Source organism: Hordeum vulgare, chromosome 6H (assembly GCF_904849725.1).
Source record: "Hordeum vulgare subsp. vulgare chromosome 6H, MorexV3_pseudomolecules_assembly, whole genome shotgun sequence".
In the NCBI taxonomy this organism is placed as follows: Eukaryota; Viridiplantae; Streptophyta; class Magnoliopsida; order Poales; family Poaceae; genus Hordeum; species Hordeum vulgare.
In genome coordinates this window covers 18,651,263-18,677,074 of record NC_058523.1, presented here as the reverse complement: position 1 = coordinate 18,677,074, position 25,812 = coordinate 18,651,263, and the positions used below count along the sequence as shown (strand labels likewise).

Here is a 25,812-nt window from a genome sequence, read left to right as displayed (position 1 = left end):
CCCTGGTGCGTGGTCGTATATATCTGATATAATCAAAACATTGGCTTGATCAGGTGAAAGGGGAGCTACATCCCTGCTGGATGTGGTTGGAGCTTTTGAATGCATGAATGCAGAGCAGACGTGGTGAAAGGGATGTTAGCCCAGACCCGACGCCGAGTACTTTCCGACGACGGTGACGATCGACGACGAAGACTAACCACTTGTTGAACTCAACGAATTGCTTTACGTCGAGATACACCACTAGCTGGCTCCTGTTCGATCCACCAATGCAGTGCAAAGCTATCCCAAAATAGCGCGCTGCTCCTGATCGATTCTATGTGAAACTGCAGCAACTACGCCAACGTATACGTACGCACACAACGGCCAGCCGGCCGGAAGCACCAAACGCACGCACACGAGATACCGGCGTATTGCCAAAGGCTCGTAACGAGCCTTGTGTTTTATTTCAACTCACGATTCTGGTTCTCAGTACAGGGGTATACATGAGTATATATATTAGCTAGCTAGGCTGCCAACTAATCCTAATTCTATTCGTGATTGAACTAGAAACCTAGTCGGACACCTACATGCATGTACTGAATCCGACATGGCCACGATTCTTTCGTGTTTAACTCCAACAAGGGAAGCCTACTTTGACGCTGCAGTTTGGACTGTAGTTGAACATTATTTTTAAATTTTTGGTCATCTATCTATTTGGCAAAGACAAGTGTTATGCCGTCTGTACTTTGTGGATGGGCAGTAAGATTTTACGTGTCAGGAGAAACGATGATGTAGTATAGCCTCTTAGAGACTATCTGTATTTATGATGTTTGTTCCAGTAATTATCCAATGTGGGAACTTGAGATTTTTTTCCGATAAAGAGGAACTTGAGATGAATTCCCTAATGCAACAATAATGAATAGATTAACTACCATGGTAGCTCCAATCTCAGTGGGGGTCATTTGACAGTATTTACTACGTACTTGGAATTACAGTAAAGGGTAAGACTTTGTATCCTAAAATACGGGCGCTCAGAAATTGCTTGCTTCCTCTTGAAACACCACCTCAGAACAATGTTAAGTGCAGAACAGAGAGTGTCTCTGTTTGGCTCTTCGTCAACTGACAAGTGACAACAACTCCAGAACATTTCGTTATCGAGCCTGTGTAAAATATAGCAAGGGTGATGTTCATGCTACAAAGTATGGAAAGTCTTGTTTTTTTGTGGGAAAGTCTTGTTTTTTTGTGGGAAAGTCTTGTTGTTCCCTTCATTTCAGAAATTTAACCACCCGCTTCTTATCAGCTCAATGTATCAAGCAACTTTTAAGTGGTTTAACTCTGAAAGATAGATAACTGATACAACTTCTAGCAGGGTGCCAAGCAGAACATTAGTGTATCTACTTAGTATTAGCGGAGACTATTATGTATTTCCTTCTATTGCATATACATGCATCATGTAGTTGCGGTCTTTACGCAATAGCAGCAGCCACATTTTCAGGCGTAACGAGGGCTATTTAAGAGCTTTATGACAGAATCAATTTGATATGAGAAGTGCTAAAGAAATTATCATGATCATAACAGAACTAAGACTGGCATCTTAAGTAAATTATTCGAAAGGTCAGCCATGAAACTCCAGTTGAAGTAACACAGGGTCATCCTGGAAACATCCATGAGACCATGGTCCTATTTGGATCCATAGGCTAGAGTTAGTTTGAGTTAGTTGGGGCTCAAATAGCTTTAAAGTATCCAAACATGAGGGTTAGATTAGACCTAGTTGCATCTAACCCACTCAAAAAAACTAGCTCACCCAAGAGGTGCTAATTGGAGCTAGTTTTCATGGGGCCTACTAAAAAGTCACTTTTCTCTCTATATCCACTAGGTAATAGGTGTTAACTGGAGCTAGTTCTCAAGGGACCCACTAAAAAATCACTTTCCTCTCTCCATCAAGTACAACTATTGTCAATCTAACCGTATCATCCAAACACCTTTTTGGTTAGAGTTAGTTTAGGGTTAGTCATGAGCTAGGAACTATAACACTAACCTCTAGCTAAGTTAGAGTATCCAAACAGGGCCCATGATTGACAAAATTGGCAGTCACATTTTCCAAGTACAACAGGCAGAAACTATGCATATGGTACTCTTTGCAGACAATAATCAAACCGTGTCGAGTGCATCTCGTTTAGAGCTCTACTACTTTTTTTGGGTAAAGTTTGACTTTAATATCCCAGGCCCCAGCCACTTGAGTCAGAGGGTTTTGAAATGTACTGTCAGTCAGCCTAAGTAACTGAATCGGTGCGTGATTCAGAAGCCACTTGAGTCAGAGGGTTTTGAAATGTACTGACAGTCAGCCTAAGTAACTGAATCGGTGCGTGATTCAGAAGCCACTTGAGTGAGAGGGTTTTGAAATGTACTGTCAGTCAGCCTAAGTAACTGAAATGTACTGTCAGTCAGCCTAAGTAACTTTGTCAAGCTTAAGTTAAACCCCGGAAATACAAGAGTTCTTTTCTTGGTTTGTTCCCTTGATACTCTGTATTGGCAACTTCTTTAACTGATGGTTCATTTAATAGCATGTGTGATCTTGTTAATAAAGTTAGCATCCTTCTATGCATGTAAATGAAAATTCTTGGTGTGTTAAACCCTGGTGCCGTGGTGCGTGGTCGTATATATCTTGATATAATCAAAACCTTGGTTTGATCAGGTGAAGGGGAGCTACATCCCTGCTGGATGTGATTGGAGCTTTTGAGTGCATGAATGCAGAGCAGACATGGTGAAAGGCAAGCCTACTTTGGCACTGCAGCTTGAACTGTAGTTGAACATTAGATTTTGATCTATCTATTTTATTTGGCAAAGACAAGCGTTGCTATGTATTCGTATTTTTTGGATGAACAGTAAGCTTTTGTGTGTCAGAAAAAAGACGATGTAGTGTACAGTAGACTCTTGGAGACTATCTGTATGTCTGTTTGTTCCAGTAATTATCCAACGTGGGAACTTTAGATGAATTCCCTAATGCAACAATAATGAATAGATCAACTTGACTAGTACCACAGTTTGACAGTATTTAATACGTACTATGAATTACAGTAAATGGTAAGAATGATAAGAGAAACACCTTGATCTTAGCAGAACTCCAGTAGCAGAAGCAAAACAGAGTCTGTTCGAGGTGTGATGGCAATTCCAATCCCATGTAGTAGTAATCAACTTGTTCAACATAACGAGGGACATTTCAAGGTACTTAGTACTACTACCAGTTAACTGATGCTGTTAAACAAAGTTAAATGATGCGAGAAAAGGTAAAGAACTAAGACTGGTGCTCCTATTTTAAGACGATTATTATTTCAGAGATCGTCCACTGAAACTCCAGTAATAGTCTTTAAACAGAGTTTCCCAGGCTTTCCGCTTTTGTACTTCCAATGGTAAGACGTTGCATCCTCAAATACGGGTGCACAGAAATTGCTTGCTTCCTTCCTCTTGAGACACACACCACATCAGGACCGTGTTATGTGCGCAACAGAGAGAGTGTCTCTGTTTCGCTCTTCCTCAACTGACTTTGGAATATCTTGATACTGGCAATTGCTTTAATTGATGGTTCATTTAATAGCATTGGTCAATCAGAAAAATAAAATGTTAGCAGCTATTCTGTCCATAGAAATGGAAAATTCTTGATATAATTAAAACTCTGGTTTGATCAGGTAACAAAGATATCTTGAGTGCGTGGGCTATATGAGGATGGCTGTAGTAAATTGCATTCACTGTTTACGACAAGGGAAAATAACAGCTATATTTTTTGTAACGCTTGCATCCACCTTCCGTTGTGCAGCCCCTCCTTGACCACAATTTTCTTAAATCTTGCCAATTTGAATAAGTAGACTCCGTGAATGCCTTCATTTCATTGCTTAATTGCTTCGCACGTGCGTGCGGTACTGCATTCTATGAGAAAGCAATGGGTGCCCACAAGAAATGCCTTCATATTATACTACATAGTAAGATGTTGTGCCGCAAGTTAGGCTAGTGCCAAACCATGAAACCGAATCACAACTCTTCTGGTGATGGCTAAGCTTCTGAATATAGAGTCTTCAATGTCTATATTTGAACAAACTCTTCCCATTTCTTTTTGTGGAACAAGTTTTCATTTGCATGCCATTAGTTCGTTATTTTTCAGAAAGAAAACGAAGAAAAATCAGCACACCTGAGTAGAGAATAGCTTATTTACCGATACCATGAATACATACAGCAAGTTTCATGAAGTTGTTAAGGCGACTTTGCGTTTGTGGGATACTCACAATTATGCTAAACCTCATAGTAAATTAAAAACTGAATGTATTTTAACAAATTAAGTTTCTGTAATAAACTTTCATATTTAGAAAATGAAAATAAGATATTTAAAGAGAACTTGAAACCATGAACTTTTGAATGACTGATGGGCAGGTGGCTAATACAAAAAAAAGCATACTAGACTAGACTCGACTGGATCCTAAAGAATGTATATTGTACAGCTAAGAGTGGTGGCAAATTAACCGATAATCCATCTCTAAGCGCGAGCTCACACGTATTCGGTGAACAGTAAAATTAAAAAGAATAGAAAAAATGTTCAAAAACTTCCAAAAAGTTTTGTGGCGAAAAATGCATGAGCGCAGGACCTCCGTGCCAATTTTTAGACCATTTGGGCATTTGAGCAGTTCTCAGTAAAAAAGACAAAATAGATCTAAATAATACACTTTTCCGCAGCCCCTAATTTTATCTTTTTTGCTGAGAGCTTCCAAGATGTCTGAATTATCTGAAAACTGACATGAACATCACACATTCATGCATCTTTCACCACAAAAAACTCGTAATTTTTTGAACTATTTTTCTATTTTTTACAATTTTACTGTTAATGCCCAGGCTCATCTGAGCCCGGGAGCCAAATCGCCACACTCCAAATTAACTACACTTCACCAATTTCAAATGAGGGTTTATTGTACCATTGAGCAGGTAATTAGCTGCCTGCTAACATATCAATCTGATGAAAATTCAAGCTCTCTTGATTAAAGCTAGTGCAGCTCATCTTCCATTGTCATGACAAACTATCGATCATGTACGAGTTAAGAGGACAATTGGGCATCGTGCGTGTGCATGCATCCTGGATCGATCGGTCTCCATTTTTCTTTATTATGCATATTAGCTTTGCCTTAAAATAAAAGTTGACCAAATTTATATAAATTTTATTATCATATGGAATACTAAATCAATACCATTAGATTCATCATTGAATATATTTTCACATCATGTTCATCTATTCTTTTATTGTAAATGTTCATACCATTTTGTATGAATTTGGTCAAACTATGTTAACTTTGATTCAGAACGAAGCTAATATGCAGAGTAAATAAAAACAGAGAAAGTACTAATGAATATAGTATATCACAATATGTATTTCAACATGTTTTCTAGCTATCAACAACTATCATATTTGGGAACAAAATAAAGGAATCCCAAGAAGGCTTCTGACAATAAACCCTTGGGTTGCTGATGGGGCAGACTTCTCATACGGAAGAAGGCATACGAGAAAGTATAGACTTGACTCGAGATCCTCAATAATTCAGCATCATTTGAATGCACGCATCCTGGACACGTCAGACTTTCTTGATCTGGTGCCACAGTATAATATGTTAAATATTAGATGTAGCGTCATGTGTGGAAAACTGGAAATACCGTGTTGATGGACCAGTTCGCGATGTGTGAGTTAGTAGTAGTATATATAGTATTTGTAGAGACTAAAGCAAGACTACCCGATCATGCATATAGCATGCATATGGATGGACCAGTCCACGATGGCTAGCTAGTTAGTACGTATAATTACAGAGATGTGCATACAAGTTGCATGTAATCTATAGTGACATGCTAGCGTTAGAGTGCAAGTCTCCATTTGTCCACTTTTTGTAAAGGAAAAAAGGCGACCTGTAATTTAGGTCTTTCCCGCGAAAGTCAGACGTGTCCAAGTATAAAACTATGGAGAATTTTAAAATGAAAACAGACCAAGTGTCTTTATACTTATGAAAACAACATATAAAACTATGGAGAATTTTAAAATCAGACCAAGTGTCTTTATACTTATGAAAAAAAATGTTCTTATCGTACTAGTCTCTGTGTCTCTAAATATAAGTCTTTTTAAAGATTCAAATACGGACTACATATGAAACAAAATGAATGGATCTACAATCTAAAATATATCTACATACATTCGTATGTAGTTTGTATTATAATTTTTATAAAAACACTTATATTTTGGAACAGGAGGGAGTACGAGGTAGGTACAACACGAGATACAAGTCTGCTCGGCTATTTAAGGTCTTAGAACACGCTGGCCAATCATAAGCGGGATTATCACTTCCAACTCCAAGTAGCAGCACATATGCTAATGGCCTCAGGTGCAAGAAGCAGCACGCCGCAGCTTCTCCTACTACTTTACGCTGGCTGCGTCCTCCTTTCCATGTCTCGTAATGCTCCTCAGCATCTCGTAGCAGCCGCCAACTCACCCTTCTCCTTCAGCTTCGACTTCTCCACCATATCCATCTCTCGCTTACAAGACCTCCGATTGGAGGGCGATGCGGCCTTGCACGGGAAGCTGGTCGACCTCACCTACAACTCCATCACGCAGAGAATCGCCAACAACAACTGCATGGGGCGGATGGCGTACGCTCACCCTGTGCCCTTCTATGACAGTATCACCGGTGAGGTATCGAGCTTCACCACACGGTTCAAGTTCGCGATCGGGCTCAACGTCGGTGGCAGCAACAAAGAGGGTGGCATGGCTTTCTTCCTCTCCAGCTACCCTTCCAGATTACCGCCAAGCTCAAGCGGGGGTAACCTCGGTCTCCCTGTCGATGACGGCCGGAGCCAAGTCCACGGCACAGACCAGTTCATCGCCGTAGAGTTCGACGTGTTCAGCAACACCTGGGACCCAAGTGGCACCCAGGATCATATCGGCGTCGACATAAACTCTGTTAGGCAGTCGGTTAACACGACAAGCTTACCCACCTTCAGCTTGAACGGCTCTATGACAGCGTCCATCACCTACGACAACAGTACCAAGATGCTTGTCGCCTCCCTACAGTTTGATGATCATCCTTCTGTCGGCCCCATTGAGGTAAGCACCATATTGCCTGATCCCGTCACGTCCTTGCTACCGCCGGAGGTGGCGGTGGGGTTTTCTGCGGCCACTGGTACATCTTTCCAGCTCCATCAGATATTGTCTTGGTCCTTCAACTCAACCCTTTCGACTCACGCAGGTATGTATGTATGCAACATCCTAATTCTCAAACTTGAAATTCTGAAAAGTATTATCTTGCATCCCAAAATGGATTGACATATTAAGTGCCACAAGCGTTTGTTTTTTTTACTCTGATCATTAACATACATAAGTCTATTTAGATTCGTTGTGAACTAGTTTCATGGTCACTGTCTCACCGTTTTTCATTAGCATATTTAGGAACAATAGCAATCGACAAAGTGGCACCCTTGTAGGTCATGTCAAAACCTATTTTTGAAAAGGAATTAAATGGTTTTATTATTATTGATGAAAAGGAGCAAAAAAGGTTTTATTAGTTTGGCTAGGTAAATTCTACTGTGGACCAGCTATTTGTTAAACTGATAAAATGGATCCCTATTTCTAAATATTTGACAGATTGAACCACATTTTAAACTGAATATTCTAGTTTGAACCAGATTTAACTCAAATATTCAGTTCAATGTTTTAAAAACGGAGTAGGATTATTTCTCAATATTCAGTTGTTGCGGAATATCCACTATTTGTATCATGTGAGGTTCATCCAAAATCTCAAATGTGGTTCGAAGTGGAATATTGGGATCAATTGTGTTCAAATTATCAAAAAATTGAAACAGGTTGTCCAAGTTGTCATAGTGTAACTCTTGTAAAAGACAAAAATAGTGTAGTGGAGGGTTATCTGCACTAAATTCTGAACACTACACTTGGCATTAAAAAATATCTTTTTTAAAATTGAAGAGGAAACTCTAGACCTCTATTATGTACATCTTACATCACTGATAAAGTTTGCTAAAATACCTCCATTTCCTACCAAATAACATGTATTTCTCCTCCAGGAAAAACGCTCAATGGCCTATCTTGTCTCGTATAGATTGCACATCAAAGTCATTTACGTTTCTGAACTTGCCTATTATTTTTTTCCAACGAGCCTCACGGCCAGACTCCACTATGAGTGATAATTCTTAACTTATCAAAATCAAGACATTCCATCCAGTGTTTAAATTTTTGTGCTCTTTGTATGAATTTGACATTCATAATGTATCCCTTTATTTGACCTTTCATTGAATATATAGGTTCTGACGCACAAGACACACAAATAAAGCGCAGACGAATGACCACTGGATCGGTCTTCACTAGCAAATCAGGTAGAAAACGCCCATATGCTTGTGATCCTACAAATGTTTTGACGTATGAATATTATTTTCATTTACAACAATGATACATGTTTGATTTAAATGACAATCGCTATATTTCTGTACAAGATATGGGCCAAGATATATAGAAAATGATTCTGATGTTTTGATGAATATCCATTAGTCATGGCTCTACTATTGTCGTTAGCACTTAAAGTGCCCATTGCTCTTGTATATTTTAGTAGGACTGCAATGCTTAAGTCAGCAAATACCAACAACATTTAGTTTCACCAAATAAAAATACTGTGACAAAATGCCGGGTAGACCATGCAATGCTGCATAGAATAATCATAATAAATGATAAGAAATTCTAGAGAATATATGAAACTTCAGAAGAAGAAAATCAGACTTGCTTGATGAAGACCTGGAGGTTTGTGCTGTTGTTTTGCATGGAGGACATGAATCTTTTTAGGTTATGTCATTGTGTTCCATCCAGGTGTTGAGGGATTCTTTCATTCGGAAGGTCTTGCTATGGCGAGTTGTTGTTAAAGATTTGCTCACCTTTAGAGCATCTCTAGTAGACCTCATATAACGCCGATCCGTAAAACACGTTTACATTTCGCGGAAAAACGGCTTTGCAGGCCGGCGCGAGCGAGGGCAGAGTTAGACCCTGCAAAACGGACTCGTAAAAAGGATATTCATAGAAGATGCGTTTTTACCGGTCGGCTACGCGGGGTCTGCTCGGACGCCGCCGCGTTGACCCGCAAACCGAAAACCACTAATAAAAAATTTGACAGCGATTCCGACAAATGAGTTCAAATTCAAACAATAAAACATAGTTCACGCCCAAATAAATGCATAGTTTTGAAGGACAAATCCAAAAGGACTTCATGCAAAAACGACAATCACATCCGTCATCATCTTGGTCACTCTTCACTCCCCACCACATCAATCGAGGTCATCGCCGCCCCCAATCCATCACCGGCACTTGTTCCAACTTCGGCACCGAAATCATCAGCGACATTGGTTCCAAATCCTGATGATAAAACATCACCGGCACAGTAACACGCACCGGCCGACGCAAGCATCCTCCTCTTCAAGATGTTTCTCCTTGCCATATCATGCCATTCTTGGCTGATGTCGTCCATGTCATTGCGGTTCAATGTCATGATCCTATTCTCTTCGACAAGAAGCTTGGACATGGCGGCACGTGCTCTTCTGTCCTTAATGGCCGCCTTGCGCAACCCCTCATTCTTGGCTGATGGCCCTTGCTCTCTCGTGCCTTCTTCTTGGCCAACCCTTTCTTTTCTCCAATGTCTTTGCTAGCATCACGTCCCAACGACCTTGGAGTGACTGAAAGGTCTGTGGTGTCCTGTTGGGATACTTGACCATCACGTGGAAGTATTGATCTTCGATTCTTTGCCAATATCTCTTGGAGCTTTGAGACATACCCCTGCAAGCATCCATAGACAACGCGCTCCAAGCCTTGATCAAGATTTGATCTTTGAACCACCGCTACATTGAGTGACATCAAGTCACGAGCTACCACAATGGCGAAAAGAGAAGCAAGAACAAGGGATCGAAGATGCATACCTTCCGACCATTTCATCGAACACCTCGCATGCGGTGGAAGCAGCGCAACTGAAAGGCATGGTCGGGGAACATCTCGCCGGGGCAGATGGAGTGGATGAAGGTGTCACCCTTTTCGTAGGAACCTTCTTCTGCTTCACGCCTGAAACCTTGCTCACCTTCTTCGTCGGCGGCCGGGCAGATCAAGTAGCGGCGGCGGCGCCCGGCGCACGTGCCTTTCCGGCTGGGCCAGCCGGATTGCCGCACTGCACGACAATGTTGCCCTGCCGCTTGCCGGCAGGCGTGTTGGTGCCTTGGGCAACAACGGGAGCGACATGTCCCCAGACGAGATCCGCCGGAGGGGATAACACGTGCGTAAACTCCACGTTCATGGGGGACGACTGTGAGGCTTCCATGGCAGGGAAGATAGACCCGAGCGCGCGGTAATTTCCATCGCGCCAAATCTCCTTGCCAAGGAGGGGGGAGCAGGAACGGCCGCGTGGAAATTTCCCTCGCGCCAAATCTCGCTGCTGATAGGGAGCGAGCTCGGGTCGGCCTCCCACCTTGTGAATCTAAAGGTTGAGGGCGAACTTTTGTCACGTCCCGCAAAAACTTTTACGGATCGGACACGTTTGCGGAGTCTGCTCGGGCAGAATTTTCCGCGCCGACCCGTATTTTGACGATTATTTTACGGGTCGCGGCGTTATACGGGGTTTGCTAGAGTTGCTCTTATCTTGGCACACTAAAATTCTTAAAAATCATATGTAAATTCTAGTTGTGGTTGATGGCAATGGCCTGGCAGTGGAGGTTGGATGGGTATGACTTATTATGGTTGGGAACAGGTAATTAAGGGATGGGCGTGAGAGTAATGCTGGTGGATATAGGGATGGCATAAGTGGATCTTGCTCGAGTTATTTAGTTATTACTCCCTCCAGTCCAAAAACGTTGGTGCATTTGAAACAGATCTAATCAAACTTTTAAAACTTGACTATCAACTCAATGTGTGAAACAACTTTGAATTTTTTTGACTATCAATATATTATTGAAGTACTTCTATTTGAATGTGTATATTTTTGCCTGAAAGTAGGTCCATGATATCACAATTTGATTCAGTTCTATGATCACATTATAATGTTAAATCATCATACAACACAGTTCCAATGCTGCAGAAAATCCCAATGCAAATTTGGTTTATTGCTTTGAAGCTGTGCATCTTGAGCAGAGTAACTTCAAGTAATATTTAATCTACACCGCTAATGCTTGAACAGGTCGCAAAAAGTATTATGGACAGCTTTTTGTAATATTTCTGGGAGTAATGGTAGCAAGCTGTTGGAAGGATGTCGCACGGTTCAGGTGGGAAAATACACTTGATTTCTTTGCGTTAAGAACAACAGGCCTCAGGCGATTCGAGTACGGAGAATTGGCCACTATGACAGGCGATTTCTCCACCAAGCTTGGAGGCGGTGCCTTTGGCGAAGTATATCAGGGGAGCTACTGGAATGATAGCAGCATGGAATGGGAAGATCTGGCTGTCAAGAAAATGAAGAACACAACAGGAAGGGATTTCAGGGATGAACTCACGACAATTAGTGAAACAAGGCACAAAAATCTAGTGGAGCTGATAGGTTGGTGCTGCAGCCGAGACTTCATCGGTTATTGGTGTTGTTGCTTTCAGCACAAGGTTGAACTCTTCCTTGTATATGAATTGGTACCTAATCGCGACCTGGAATACCACCTGAATCACTTTCTACCATGGGAGAAGAGGTATGTATTGCACGTAGCGATTCTTTTTTTTCCTATTGCATCTTAATTTGGAGTACGTATAATCAATTGCCACCAGGATTAACTATTTTACACCTGGTATAGAGTGGCACACTGTTGTCTATGGCTTTACCGACATGATGTAACAATATTTCTGCTTCTTGTACTTTAATGTTTAACACGTAATAAGGAGCACATTTGGTTAAAATGACACTTTACATTAATACATTTACTTCCTATATTTATTTAACAGATACAAAATAGTGAGGGGAATAGGGTCCGCTATAAATTATCTCCACCACGGATGCAAGCAGTGCATCTTGCACAGAGATATCAAACCAAGCAACATACTCTTGGACGACGAGTTCAACCCCAAGCTTGCTGACTTCGGGCTATCGAGGGCCGCCGATAACATACTCTTGGTCGACAATGAGTTCATCCCCACAGTGATGACAACTGCTATTGGGACCGTGGGGTACATGGATCCGAAGTTAATGAAAAATGATAAAGTTGAGTTCAACCGTAGGACCGACGTCTACAGCTTCGGAATTGTCCTACTAGATATTGCATGTGGAAAGAAGCCCAGGGAGGAAATCCTGAGGAGCAGCAGAACAGGGGCGCAGTTTGTGAAGAATATCGCGGATGCCAAATTAACTGGTGACTTCAACATGACACAGATGGAGCGCGTGGTTCTCCTGGGCCTTAGGTGCTCTCATCCAGATGCGAAACAACGTCCCTTAATGGAGGATGCAATGAAATACCTCGAGGATGACAAAGAGTTGCCTGCTATAACACAAAGAGAGGGCCACGAGCAGGAGCAGGGTGCATATGCCACTATTAGCTCTGACAAGCAGACACTTATGCCACCTCGTGCTCGCTCTTTTAGTTAATCAACCTCAGCTAGCTGCGCCGATCGACACTTGCTCATGTGTCATCCAGGCGTGTGTGTGTGCCTCTTGTATGCAAGCATCACTCGGTTAAAATTTCACTTCTTCAGTTCATTGTTGTAATTCGGACACAAATTCATCACTATATTCTTTTCATAAGCGCAAAGGGTCTTAAGTTTATCATGTTTACCTCCACTTAGTAGAGTCCAAAAATGTGGACTGTCGCCCAATGGAAAGAGGGCAATTTTTATTTCACTGTTTGCGTTTATCACTTTTAATGGATTAATTTTAGAAAATATACTCCTAACGTTCAAGACGAACAAGAACAGGTTCACACGATGAAAAAAAAAACCCGAGCTACAGACAGATCCGGGGGGAGAGGTGGTCGACTGCCAGGAAGAAGAGGTGTCGCAAGCCTGGTTGGGGATCCATAGGAGCCTGCCGCTGTCCCCCGCTGCACTACCTCTCGTTCTCCTGCCCGACGCGGCACAGCGACGAACTCGACGACGCCGTCAGGCTGCCCGCCGTCCTGCTCGCCGCCGCCTGCCGTCCTCCTCGCCGTCGCGCCGTCCTCCTCGCCTTCCACCTCGCCGTCGCGCCGTCCTCCTCGCCGTCCTCCTCGCCGCCTGCCGTCCTCCTCGCCGTCGCGCCGTCCTCCTCGCCGCGCGCCGTCGACACCTCCGGCCGGTAAGCCCCCTGCCCCCTCCTCCCCAACACTCCGGCCAGTAGAAGAAAAGAAGAAAAAGGAGAAGAAAAGAAGAAAAAGGAGAAGAAAGGAAGAAAATGGAAGAAAAGAAGAAAAAGATTTTTTTTGTCATTTAATTCCTATTGTTATTAGGTTTGTGCTAGATTATTAGGGTTAGTAATATTTAAAATTAGGAAAAAGGAAAATAAGAAGAGGAGGAGAAGAAAAGAAGAAAAAGGAGAATAAGAAGAGGAGGAGAGGAGAAGAAGAGGAAAAATAGAAGAAGAGGAGAAGTAGAAGAAGAGAAAAAATTAGAAGAGGAGGAGAGGAGAAGTAGAAGAAGAGAAGAGGAGAAGTAGTAGAAGAAGAGGAGAAGTAGAAGTAGAAGAAGAAGTAGAAGAAGAGAAGAAATAGAAGAAGAGGAAAAATTAGTTTAGGGTTATAAGAAGAAGAAATATTGTATAGTGTATATGCTTAAGTGTTAATAGTGTTTCGTAGATTATTGCTTAATTTTGCTATTGTATATGTTTAAGTGTTAATAGTTTAATTTTGCTATTGTATATGCTTAAGTGTTAATAGTTTATTTTAAGCAAGAAAATTAATAGAACTAGTTTATTTTTCTAGTTCATTTTACGATGCCTATCCCGCATCCTCGTCGTCGACTCGGCGGAGGACACCTGCTTGATCAGAGGGGCCCTGTCCGGGACTGGGCTCCGCCCGGCTGGTATTGGGAGGTGCTACCTTCCGGGGGGCGTAGGTTGGTGAGGAGCCAGCCCGTCGTTGACCCGGTCCTTGTTTGGTGGCGGTCGCGTGGGCCAGTGAGGGTGCCGAGGCTTCCGGACACCACGGAGGTGGTACGTCACCGTGTCAGCGAGGAGGATGAGCACGTCCGTCGCTACATGGTTGCGTTGGAGGGCAGGTTCGAGCATACCTGGCAGGTTCTTCGGGGATCTCAGTGGAGCTATGATCCTGTGATGGTTCCTTCTCTTTGGGTGTCCACCGCCCGCGTCGATACCCGTCGGGCGCTACGGTTCTAGATGTATCTGTGATGCTATATCTGTTGGAAATATGCCCTAGAGGCAATAATAAATTAGTTATTATTATATTTCTTAGTTCATGATAATCGTTTATTATCCATGCTATAATTGTATTGAATGGAAACACAATACTTGTGTGGATACATAGACAAAACACTGTCCCTAGTAAGCCTCTAGTTGACTAGCTCGTTGATCAAAGATGGTCAAGGTTTCCTGGCCATAGGCAAGTGTTGTCACTTGATAACGGGATCACATCATTAGGAGAATCATGTGATGGACTAGACCCAAACTAATAGACGTAGCATGTTGATCGTGTCATTTTATTCATACTGTTTTCTGCGTGTCAAGTATTTGTTCCTATGACCATGAGATCATATAACTCACGGACACCGGAGGAATGCTTTGTGTGTATCAAACGTCGCAACGTAACTGGGTGACTATAAAGATGCTCTACAGGTATATCCGAAGGTGTTCGTTGAGTTAGTATGGATCGAGACTGGGATTTGTCACTCCGTGTGACGGAGAGGTATCTCGGGGCCCACTCGGTAATACAACATCACACACAAGCCTTGCAAGCAATGTGACTTAGTGTAAGTTACGGGATCTTGTATTACAGAACGAGTAAAGAGACTTGCTGGTAAACGAGATTGAAATAGGTAAGCGGATACTGACGATCGAATCTCGGGCAAGTAACATACCGAAGGACAAAGGGAATGACATACGGGATTATATGAATCCTTGGCACTGAAGTTCAACCGATAAAGATCTTCGGAATATGTAGGATCCAATATGGGCATCCAGGTCCCGCTATTGGATATTGACAGAGGAGTCCCTCGGGTCATGTCTACATAGTTCTCGAACCCGCGGGGTCTGCACACTTAAGGTTCGACGATGTTTTATGCGTATTTGAGTTATATGGTTGGCTACCGAATGTTGTTCGGAGCCCCGGATGGGATCACGGACGTCACGAGGGTTTCCGGAATGGTCCCGAGATGAAGATTGATATATAGGATGACCTCATTTGGTTACCGGAAAGTTTTCGGGCATTACCGGAAAAGTTTCGGGCTCATCGATAGTGTACCGGGAGTGCCGGGAGGGGTGTCGGGGACCATCGGGAGGGTTGTCACGCCCCAAGGGGTCTCATGGGCTATGGGAAGAGATAAACCAGCCCCTAGTGGGCTGGAATAAGTTCCCACTAAGGCCCATAAGGTTTGAGAAGGAAAAAACACAAGGTGGAAAGAGTTTCCAAGTGGGAAGGTGGAATCCTACTCCAAGTAGGATTGGAGTAGGACTCCTCCACCTCAAATTTCGGCCAAACCTTGAGGGTTTGGGGCTGCCTCCTCCCCTCCCTCCCTCCTATATATAGTGGGGTTTTAGGGCTGATTTGAAACAACTTTGCCACGGCAGCCCGACCACATATCTCCACCGTTTTACCTCTAGATCGCGTTTCTGCGGAGCTCGGGCGGAGACCTGCTGAGACGAGATCATCACCAACCTCCGGAGCGCCGTCACGCTGCCGGAGAACTCTTCTACCTCTCCGTCTCTCTTGTTGGATCAAGAAGGCCGAGATCATCGTCGAGTTGTACATGTGCTGAACGCGGAGGTGCCGTCCGTTCGGCACTAGATCGCGGGACGGTTCGTGGGGCGGATCGAGGGACGTGAGGACGTTCCACTACATCAACCGCGTTCACTAACGCTTCTGCTGTACGGTCTACAAGGGTACGTAGATCACACATCCCCTCTCGTAGATGGACATCACCATGATAGGTTTTCGTGCGCGTAGGAAATTTTTTGTTTCCCATGCGACATTCCCCAACAGTGGCATCATGAGCTAGGTTCATGCGTAGATGTCTTCTCGAGTAGAACACAAAAGTTTTTGTGGGCGGTGATGTGCGTTTTGCTGCCCTCCTTAGTCTTTTCTTGATTCCGCGGTATTGTTGGATCGAAGCGGCTCGGACCGACATTACTCGTACGCTTACGAGAGATTGGTTTCATCGCTACGAGTAACTCCGTTGCTCAAGGATGACTGGCGGGTGTCAGTTTCTTCAACTTTAGTTGAATCGGATTTGACCGAGGAGGTCCTTGGATGAGGTTAAATAGCAACTCATATATCTCCGTTGTGGTGTTTGCGTAAGTAAGATGCGATCCTACTAGATACCCTTGGTCACCACATAAAACATGCAACAACAAAATTAGAGGACGTCTAACTTGTTTTTGCAGGGTATGCTTGTGATGTGATATGGCCAACGATGTGATGTGATATATTGGATGTATGAGATGATCATGTTGTAATAGATAATATCGACTTGCACGTCAATGGTACGGCAACCGGCAGGAGCCATAGGGTTGTCTTTGTAACTAACGTTTGTGCTTGCAGATGCGTTTACTATTTTGCTAGGATGTAGCTTTAGTAGTAATAGCATGAGTAGCACGACAACCCCGATGGCGACACGTTGATGGAGATCATGATGATGGAGATCATGGTGTGACGCCGGTGACAAGAAGATCGTGCCGGTGCTTTGGTGATAGAGATCAAGAAGCACATGATGATGGCCATATCATGTCACTTATGAATTGCATGTGATGTTAATCCTTTTATGCACCTTATTTTGCTTAGAACGACGGTAGCATTATGAGGTGATCTCTCACTAAAATTTCAAGACGAAATTGTGTTCTCCCCGACTGTGCACCGTTGCTACAGTTCGACGTTTCAAGACACCACGTGATGATCGGGTGTGATAGACTCAACGTTCACATACAACGGGTGCAAAACAGTTGCGCACGCGGAACACTCGGGTTAAGCTTGACGAGCCTAGCATGTGCAGACATGGCCTCGGAACACATGAGACTGAAAGGTCGAGCATGAATCGTATAGTTGATATGATTAGCATAGAGATGCTTACCAGTGAAACTATTCTCGACTCACGTGATGATCGGACTTGAGATAGTGGATTTGGATCATGTACCACTCAAATGACTAGAGAGATGTACTTTTTGAGTGGGAGTTCTTAAGTAATATGATTAATTGAACTAATTGTCATGAACATAGTCTAATGGTCTTTGCGAATTACGATGTAGCTTGCGCTATAGCTCTACTATTTTTATATGTTCCTAGAGAAAATTTAGTTGAAAGTTGATAGTAGCAAAGTTTCCTGACTAGGTCTGTAAAACCGAGGATTGTCCTCGTTGCTGTACAGAAGGCTTATGTCCTTAATGCACCACTCGGTGTGCTGCACCTCGAGCGTCGTCTGTGGATGCTGTGAACATCCGACATACACGTTTCTTATGACTACACGATAGTTCACTGCAAAATACTTAATGGCTTAGAAGCAAGGCGCCGAAGACGTTTTGAAACGTCGCGGAACATAAGTGATGTTCTAAAGAGATGAAATTGTGATTTCATGCTTGTGCCCTTGTTAAGAGGTACAAGACCTCCGACAAGATTCTTTGTCCACAAAGTAAAGGAGAAAAGCTCAATCGTTGAGCGTGTGCTCAGATTGTCTGAGTACGACAATCGCTTGAATCAAGTGGGAGTTAATCTTCCAGATGAGATAGTGATGGTTCTCCAAAGTCACTGCCACCAAGCTATGAGAGCTTCGTGATGAACTATAACATATCAAGGATAGATACAATGATCCTTGAGCGATTCACGATGTTTTGAAACTTCGAAAGTAGAAATCAAAAAGGAGCATCAATAGTTGATGGTTTGTAAAACCACTAAGTTTCAAGAAAGGCAAGGGCTAGAAGGGATACTTCGTGAAACGGCAAAACAATTGCTGCACTAATGAAGAAACCCAAGATTAAACCCAAACCCGAGACTAAGTGCTTCTGTAATGAGGGGAACAATCAGTGAGGCGGAGCAACTCTAGATACTTGGTAGATAAGAAGGCTGGCAAAAGTCAAGAGAAGTATATTTGATATACATGATGTTGATGTGTACTTTACTAGTACTCCTAGTAGCATGAGGGTATTGGATACCGGTTCGGTTGCTAAGTGATTAGTAACACGAAATGAAAGCTACGTCATAAATGGAGACTAGCTAAAGGCGAGGTGACGATACGTGTTGGAAGTGTTTCCAAGGTTGATATGATCAAACGTCGCACGCTCCCTCTACCATCGGGATTGGTGTTAAACCTAAATAATTGTTATTTGGTGCTTGCGTTAAGCATGAACATGATTGGATCGTGTTTATTGCAATACGATTATTCATTTAAAGAGAATAATGGTTACTCTATTTTCTTGAATAATCACCTTCAATGGTTTACTGAATCTCGATCGTAGTGTTACACATGTTCATAATATTGGTGCCAAAAGATACGAGTTAATGATGATAGTACCACTTACTTGTGGCACTGCCGCTTGAGTCATGTTAGTATAAATTGCATGAAGAGGCTCCATGCTGATGGATCTTTGTACTCACCTGATTTCGAATCACTAGTGACATGCAAATCATACCACATGAGCAAGGCCTTGTTTTCATTGAGATGAAATAAGATAGTAACTTGTTGGAAGTGATACATTTTGATGTATGCAGTCCAATGGGTGCTGAGGCACGCAGTGGATATCATTATGTTCTTACTTCACTGACAACTTGAGTAGATACAGGAGTATTTACTTAATGAATCACAAGTCTGAAATATTGAAAAGTTCAATTCCGTTTCAGAGTGAAGTTCGTCGTAACAAGAGGATAAACTGTCTACGATATGATCATAGAAATGAATATCTGAGTTACGAGTTTTGGTACGCAGTTAAGACAATGTGGAAATTGTTTCGCAGTTCATGCCACCTGGAACATCATAGTGTGATGATGTGTCTGAACGTCATAGCCACGCACTATTTGGTATGGTGCATGCTATGATGTCTCTTATCGAATTACCACTATCGTTTATGGGTTATACATTAGAGACAACCGCATTCACTTTAAATAGGGCACCACGTATTTCCGTTGAGATGACGCGGTATAGACTGAGGCTTAGAGAAATCTAAACTGTCGTTTCTTGAAAGTTTGGGGCTTCGACACTTATGTGAAAAAGTTTCGGTATGATAAGCTCGAACCCAAAGCGGATAAATGCATCTTCATAGGATATCCAAAATAGTTGGGTACATCTCCTATCTCAGATCCAAAAGCAAAGTGTTTGTTTCTAGAAACGGATCCTTTCTCGAGGAAAGGTTTCTCTCGAAAGGATTGAGTGGGAGGGTAGTAGAACTTGATGAGATTATTGAACCATCCCTTCAACCAGTGTGTAGCAGGGCGCAGGAAGTTGTTCCTGTGGCGCCTACACCAATTGAAGTGGAAGCTGATAATGGTGATCATCAAGCATCCGATCAAGTTACTACAAGCCTCGTAGGTTGACAAGGTTGCGTACTACTACAGAGTGGTACGGTAACCCTGTCTTGGAGGTCATGTTGTTGAGCAACAGTGAACCTACGAGTTATGAAGAAAGCAATGGTGGGCCCAGATTCCGACAAATGGCTGGAAGCCATGAAATCCGAGAGAGGATCCATGTATGAAAACAAAGTGTAGACTTTGGAAGAACCACTTGATGGTCAGAGGACTATTGAGTAAAAATGGGTCTTTAAAAGGAAGACAGACGATGATGGTGATAAGTCACTATTAAGAAAAGCTCGACTTGTCGCAAAGATGTTTCCGACAAGATCAAACAGTTGACTATGATGAGACTTTCTCACTCGCAGCGATGCTAAAAGTCTGTTAGAATTATGTTAGTAGTCGCTGCATTATTTATGAAATATTGCACGTAGGATGTCAAAACATTGTTTCCTCGACGGTTTCCTTGAGCAAACATTGTATGTGATACAACAAGGAGGTTTTGTCGATCCTAAAGATACTAGCAAGTATGCAAGCTCCAGTGATCCTTCAATGGACTGGTGCAAGCATCTCGGAGTTGGAATATACACTTTGATGAGATGATCAAAGATTTTGGGTTTGTACAAGGTTTATGAGAAACTTGTATTTCCAAAGAAGTGAGTGGGAGCACTATAGAATTTCTGATAAGTGTATGTGGTAGACATATTGTTGATCAGAAGTAATGTAGAATTTCTGTAAAGCATATAAGGTTGATTGAAAGGAGTTTTCAAAGGAATACCTGGATTGCGCTACTTGAACGTTGAGCATCAAAGATCTATAGAGATAGATCAAAAGCGCTTAATGAAAGTTTCAATAAGATGCATGCCTTGACAAGTTTTTGAAGGAGTTCAAAATAGATCAGCAAAGAAGGAGTTCTTGGTTGCGTTGTAAGGTGTAAATTTGAGTAAGACTCAAAACCCGACCACGGCAGAATAAAGAGAATAGACGAAGGTTGTCTTCTATGCCTTAGCCGTAGAATCTAAAGTCTGCCATGCTGTGTACCGCACCTGATGTGTGCCTTGACTCAAAGTCTGTTGCGAGGTACAGAGAGTGATCCATGATTGAATCACTAGCAGCGGTCAAAATTTATCCTTAGTAACTAATGGACTAAGGAATTTTTTCTCGATTATGGAGGTGGTTAAAGAGTTCGTCGTAAAAGGTTACGTCGATGCAAGCTTTGACACTAATCCTAATAACTATGAGTAGTGAAACAGATTCGTATAGTAGAGTAGATATTTGGAGCATTTCTGAAGAGCACGTAGTAGCAGCATCTATAAGATGACATAAAGATTTGTAAAGAACGCACGGATCTGAAAGTTTCAGAACCGTTGACTAAAACCTCTCTCACGAGCAAGACGTGATCAGACCCCATAACTATATGGGTGTTGGATTCGTTGGAATCACATGGTGATGTGAACTAGATTATTGACTCTAGTGCAAGTGGGAGACTGTTGGAAATATGCCCTAGAGGCAATAATAAATTAGTTATTATTATATTTCTTAGTTCATGATAATCGTTTATTATCCATGCTATAATTGTATTGAATGGAAACACAATACTTGTGTGGATACATAGACAAAACACTGTCCCTAGTAAGCCTCTAGTTGACTAGCTCGTTGATCAAAGATGGTCAAGGTTTCCTGGCCATAGGCAAGTGTTGTCACTTGATAACGGGATCACATCATTAGGAGAATCATGTGATGGACTAGACCCAAACTAATAGACGTAGCATGTTGATCGTGTCATTTTATTGATACTGTTTTCTGCGTGTCAAGTATTTGTTCCTATGACCATGAGATCATATAACTCACGGACACCGGAGGAATGCTTTGTGTATATCAAACGTCGCAACGTAACTGGGTGACTATAAAGATGCTCTACAGGTATATCCGAAGGTGTTCGTTGAGTTAGTATGGATCGAGACTGGGATTTGTCACTCCGTGTGACGGAGAGGTATCTCGGGGCCCACTCGGTAATACAACATCACACACAAGCCTTGCAAGCAATGTGACTTAGTGTAAGTTACGGGATCTTGTATTACGGAACGAGTAAAGAGACTTGCTGGTAAACGAGATTGAAATAGGTATGCGGATACTGACGATCGAATCTCGGGCAAGTAACATACCGAAGGACAAAGGGAATGACATACGGGATTATATGAATCCTTGGCACTGAGGTTCAACCGATAAAGATCTTCGGAATATGTAGGATCCAATATGGGCATCCAGGTCCCGCTATTGGATATTGACAGAGGAGTCCCTCGGGTCATGTCTACATAGTTCTCGAACCCGCGGGGTCTGCACACTTAAGGTTCGACGATGTTTTATGCGTATTTGAGTTATATGGTTGGCTACCGAATGTTGTTCGGAGCCCCGGATGGGATCACGGACGTCACGAGGGTTTCCGGAATGGTCCCGAGATGAAGATTGATATATAGGATGACCTCATTTGGTTACCGGAAAGTTTTCGGGCATTACCGGAAAAGTTTCGGGCTCATCGGTAGTGTACCGGGAGTGCCGGGAGGGGTGTCGGGGACCATCGGGAGGGTTTTCACGCCCCAAGGGGTCTCATGGGCTATGGGAAGAGATAAACCAGCCCCTAGTGGGCTGGAATAAGTTCCCACTAAGGCCCATAAGGTTTGAGAAGGAAAAAACACAAGGTGGAAAGAGTTTCCAAGTGGGAAGGTGGAATCCTACTCCAAGTAGGATTGGAGTAGGACTCCTCCACCTCAAATTTCGGCCAAACCTTGAGGGTTTGGGGCTGCCTCCTCCCCTCCCTCCCTCCTATATATAGTGGGGTTTTAGGGCTGATTTGAAACAACTTTGCCACGGCAGCCCGACCACATATCTCCATCGTTTTACCTCTAGATCGCGTTTCTGCGGAGCTCGGGCGGAGCCCTGCTGAGACGAGATCATCACCAACCTCCGGAGCGCCGTCACGCTGCCGGAGAACTCTTCTACCTCTCCGTCTCTCTTGCTGGATCAAGAAGGCCGAGATCATCGTCGAGTTGTACGTGTGCTGAACGCGGAGGTGCCGTCCGTTCGGCACTAGATCGTGGGACTGATCGCGGGACAGTTCGTGGGGCGGATCGAGGGACGTGAGGACGTTCCACTACATCAACCGCGTTCACTAACGCTTCTGCTGTACGGTCTACAAGGGTACGTAGATCACACATCCCCTCTCGTAGATGGACATCACCATGATAGGTTTTCGTGCGCGTAGGAAAATTTTTGTTTCCCATGCGACGTTCCCCAACAATATGTATGATAGTATTCGAGGAGTATTAGTGATAATATTCGATGATGTACGGACAAAAGAGATGATGTATTTGATTATAATTGAATGCATGCTAATTTGAATACTACTTTATTTTACGATTTGGTTTTGCTTATTGAATGCTCAAATTGGAAAAGTACTCCTACTTTGAATACTATGCAGAAATCTAGGAGTCCCGGGTGGAGTCACGACCCGGGACTAAAGTTGTTTTAGAATGGAGTTCCTGATAGAATAATTCTTTTTTGGTACAAAGGTTAAGAGAATCCGTTTTTTGCAGAACTATGGATCCACATATCAGGAACCTTGAAGAGGAAGAACTTCTCGAAGATATAATCAAAGACGACCCCGACGTTGAACCAGCTGAATCTCCGTCGTCATATCTAAACCACGACGTTGGAATGGAGGTCGAGCGACACGAAGATGAAGCCGATGGGGCAGGAGATAGGTCCAATGACGGAGAAGGTGATAGCTCCACTGATGGAGAAGCCGGTGAAGAAATAATAAAGTCCGGCGAGGTATACATATGAAGTTCGACAATCACTTGTAATATGTGAAAAATATTGGAGATAGCTCTATATTGTATACATATACATTCATTTGACGAATGTTTCTCCCTCTTAGGCCTCCACATCGAGAAAAACTACGAAACGAGGCCCGACTAGAAAGTTGGATGCACGGACGCATTACACCTTTGAGGTGATATTGCCTACGGGCGAACCCAAGCTTCCTAAGAATGTTGCTGACACATTCAAGAAGCAATGCGGAGTTCTCGTTAGGGATCACGTCCCGATCAGCGTTCGGGAGTGGAACAAGCGCAAAGGGGCAGCCGATAGTGACTATGTCGCCGAAAGGTACAAAGATAATCTTTGGAATGATATCATGTCACATTTCAACCTGCCAGAATGTGAGAATGAAGACGCCGCAGACAAACTGAGGGCCAAAGTCAAGCAGTGGACTCTAAAGAAGATGGCCGAACTGTTCCGTAGCTGGAAGAAGAAGCTATGGAAAAACTATGTGAAGACAAAGAAAGTGCCAGTATTCGAGGGGTATCTAGCCAAGCAGGCGAATCACTGGAAAGCATTTCAAGAGTACAAGGAGTCAGAAGATGCCCAGGCATTATCAGAAAAGAACAAGATAAATGCCGACAAGAAGAAATATCACCACAAGCTGGGGTCAGGGGGCTATGAGACTGCCATCCCAAAGTGGGATAAGAAAGAGCAAGATCTGCTAGATAAAGGCATCGTACCTGAACCACTCCGTGATGAGTGGGAATTGAGAGCAAGAAATTGGTTCCTTGCGCATGGTGGGTCGTACGACGAAAAACAGGGGACCTCATCTGCAATGACGGTCTTAGGATACCCAGGGAGAATTGGAAAAGGATAGTGAAAGAAATTAAGGAGGGAAAAAGAAAGTTCATTGTAGACAGAGATAAAGATTTGCTCACACTAGTCCTCGACAATGACGAACATGGAGGACGAACGCGAGGCTTCGGTCCTTCTTACCCGTGGTGGCTTGGGTTTGCCAGAGACCAAGACACTTACAGAAGCCGAGAGAGAGCAAAGAAGCGGCAGCAGGATGAGGAGAATGACAAGTTCAACCAGTTGCTTGCCAGGATTAACGAGCAATAGAAGCAGATTGATGAGCTTAGAGGAGTACCGCGCCAGGAAGATCCTGCACTTGATATTACCGGCGCCCCATCTAAGCGGAAAAGCAGCGTGGCTGAATCTGAGGCCCCGCCCGACTATGCACGAAGAATGATAGAGGGCGGTCCCAGCTACACCTTGGATGGAATCAAGGAGTCAACATCATGTGAACTCCATCAGAAATTCAAGAACATATCCATGAAGGTGGCCGTCGGACAAGCTTTACCTTCTGGCCCTGATGCACGCTAGCATGGCCGTGAGATTCCAGCTGGCTTTGCTAAAGTCGGGGTGGATGAAATCATGACGGGGTTTCGTGATATGGAGCTCGACATAGCTGGACCCAAAGATGAGAGGACACTCGGAGAAGTACTGGGTGGAGTCATCCTATGGGACAAGAACTACATCAAGCTTCCAGGCTCGGCCCCAAGGACAACACCGCCTCCGAGTCGTCGCAGGTCACCTACACCTCCATTACCTCCAAGCCCTCCACATGACGTCGGCCAGCACAACACGAGTCCATCTCGATCACCGCCGCCGGACTTGGGTCGTCCGTCTCCGTCGCCGCCCGTATAGAATACTAAGCGGAAGCGTGCCACCAAGAAAGCTCCGTCGACGATTCCTAAGCGACAGAGCCCCCAAACGGTCGCCCCTCCCAAAGGTACCTCATGCTAATCTTCCTATCAGACCTTATGATCGTACCCCCGAGGAAAACGCCAGGATAGCAAAGGAACATCATGATGCGCAGATAAAAAGAAGGCACCCGAGCCCCGCACGGAATACACCGAGAAGCAAATAGCATGGGCAAAAGACTTCATAACCCTTCCATCACAGTATGACTTACACTATAAGCCTGATGACTATACACGCACATTGCAGAAGGAAGTGAAAAAGAGCAGCTCACGTGCAAGTGCAAGTGGGAGCAAATCAAGTTCAACTACAAGCAAGAAAAAATCAGACGTTCCTCAGCTTGGACAACAGGCCAAACAGTCGATCCCACCCCTCAAGGTGTTAACCGAGAATGTTCTCCCTCCGGTGCAGGGGCAAGCTTTTGAAAGAGCAAAGGAGTTAGCGGCTGAATGTGGTATCTCGGTTGAAGATTTGCTGGCTTCCCAAGACAACAGGATACCCAAGGCTCTGGTAGCCCCTAAGACACAGTTTGTCATGGGAGAGCCTTTGGTCAGCAAAGATGATCTTCCAACAAATATGCGTTACTTG

The 25,812-nt window shown here is 43.5% G+C and overlaps 1 protein-coding gene across 1 annotated transcript; it reads left to right on the top strand.

The window, feature by feature from the left end:
• Positions 1 to 6,316: 6,316 nt before the first annotated feature.
• LOC123405464 (L-type lectin-domain containing receptor kinase IX.1-like) lies at positions 6,317 to 12,845 on the top strand. The gene is made up of 4 exons (XM_045099136.1): positions 6,317 to 7,244; positions 8,314 to 8,385; positions 11,211 to 11,706; positions 11,957 to 12,845. The coding sequence occupies exons 1-4, from the start codon at positions 6,368 to 6,370 to the stop codon at positions 12,591 to 12,593; spliced, it is 2,082 nt and encodes a 693-aa protein (XP_044955071.1). The 5' UTR covers positions 6,317 to 6,367; the 3' UTR covers positions 12,594 to 12,845.
• The last annotated feature ends 12,967 nt before the right edge of the window (positions 12,846 to 25,812 follow it).

Coding starts and splice junctions, on each gene's coding strand:
- LOC123405464 (XM_045099136.1), top strand. CDS start 6,368: ATGCTAATGGCCTCAGGTGCAAGAAGCAGCACGCCGCAGCTTCTCCTA. Junction 8,386..11,210: donor GGTCTTCACTAGCAAATCAG/GTAGAAAACGCC, acceptor ATGCTTGAACAG/GTCGCAAAAAGTATTATGGA. Junction 11,707..11,956: donor TTTCTACCATGGGAGAAGAG/GTATGTATTGCA, acceptor TTTATTTAACAG/ATACAAAATAGTGAGGGGAA.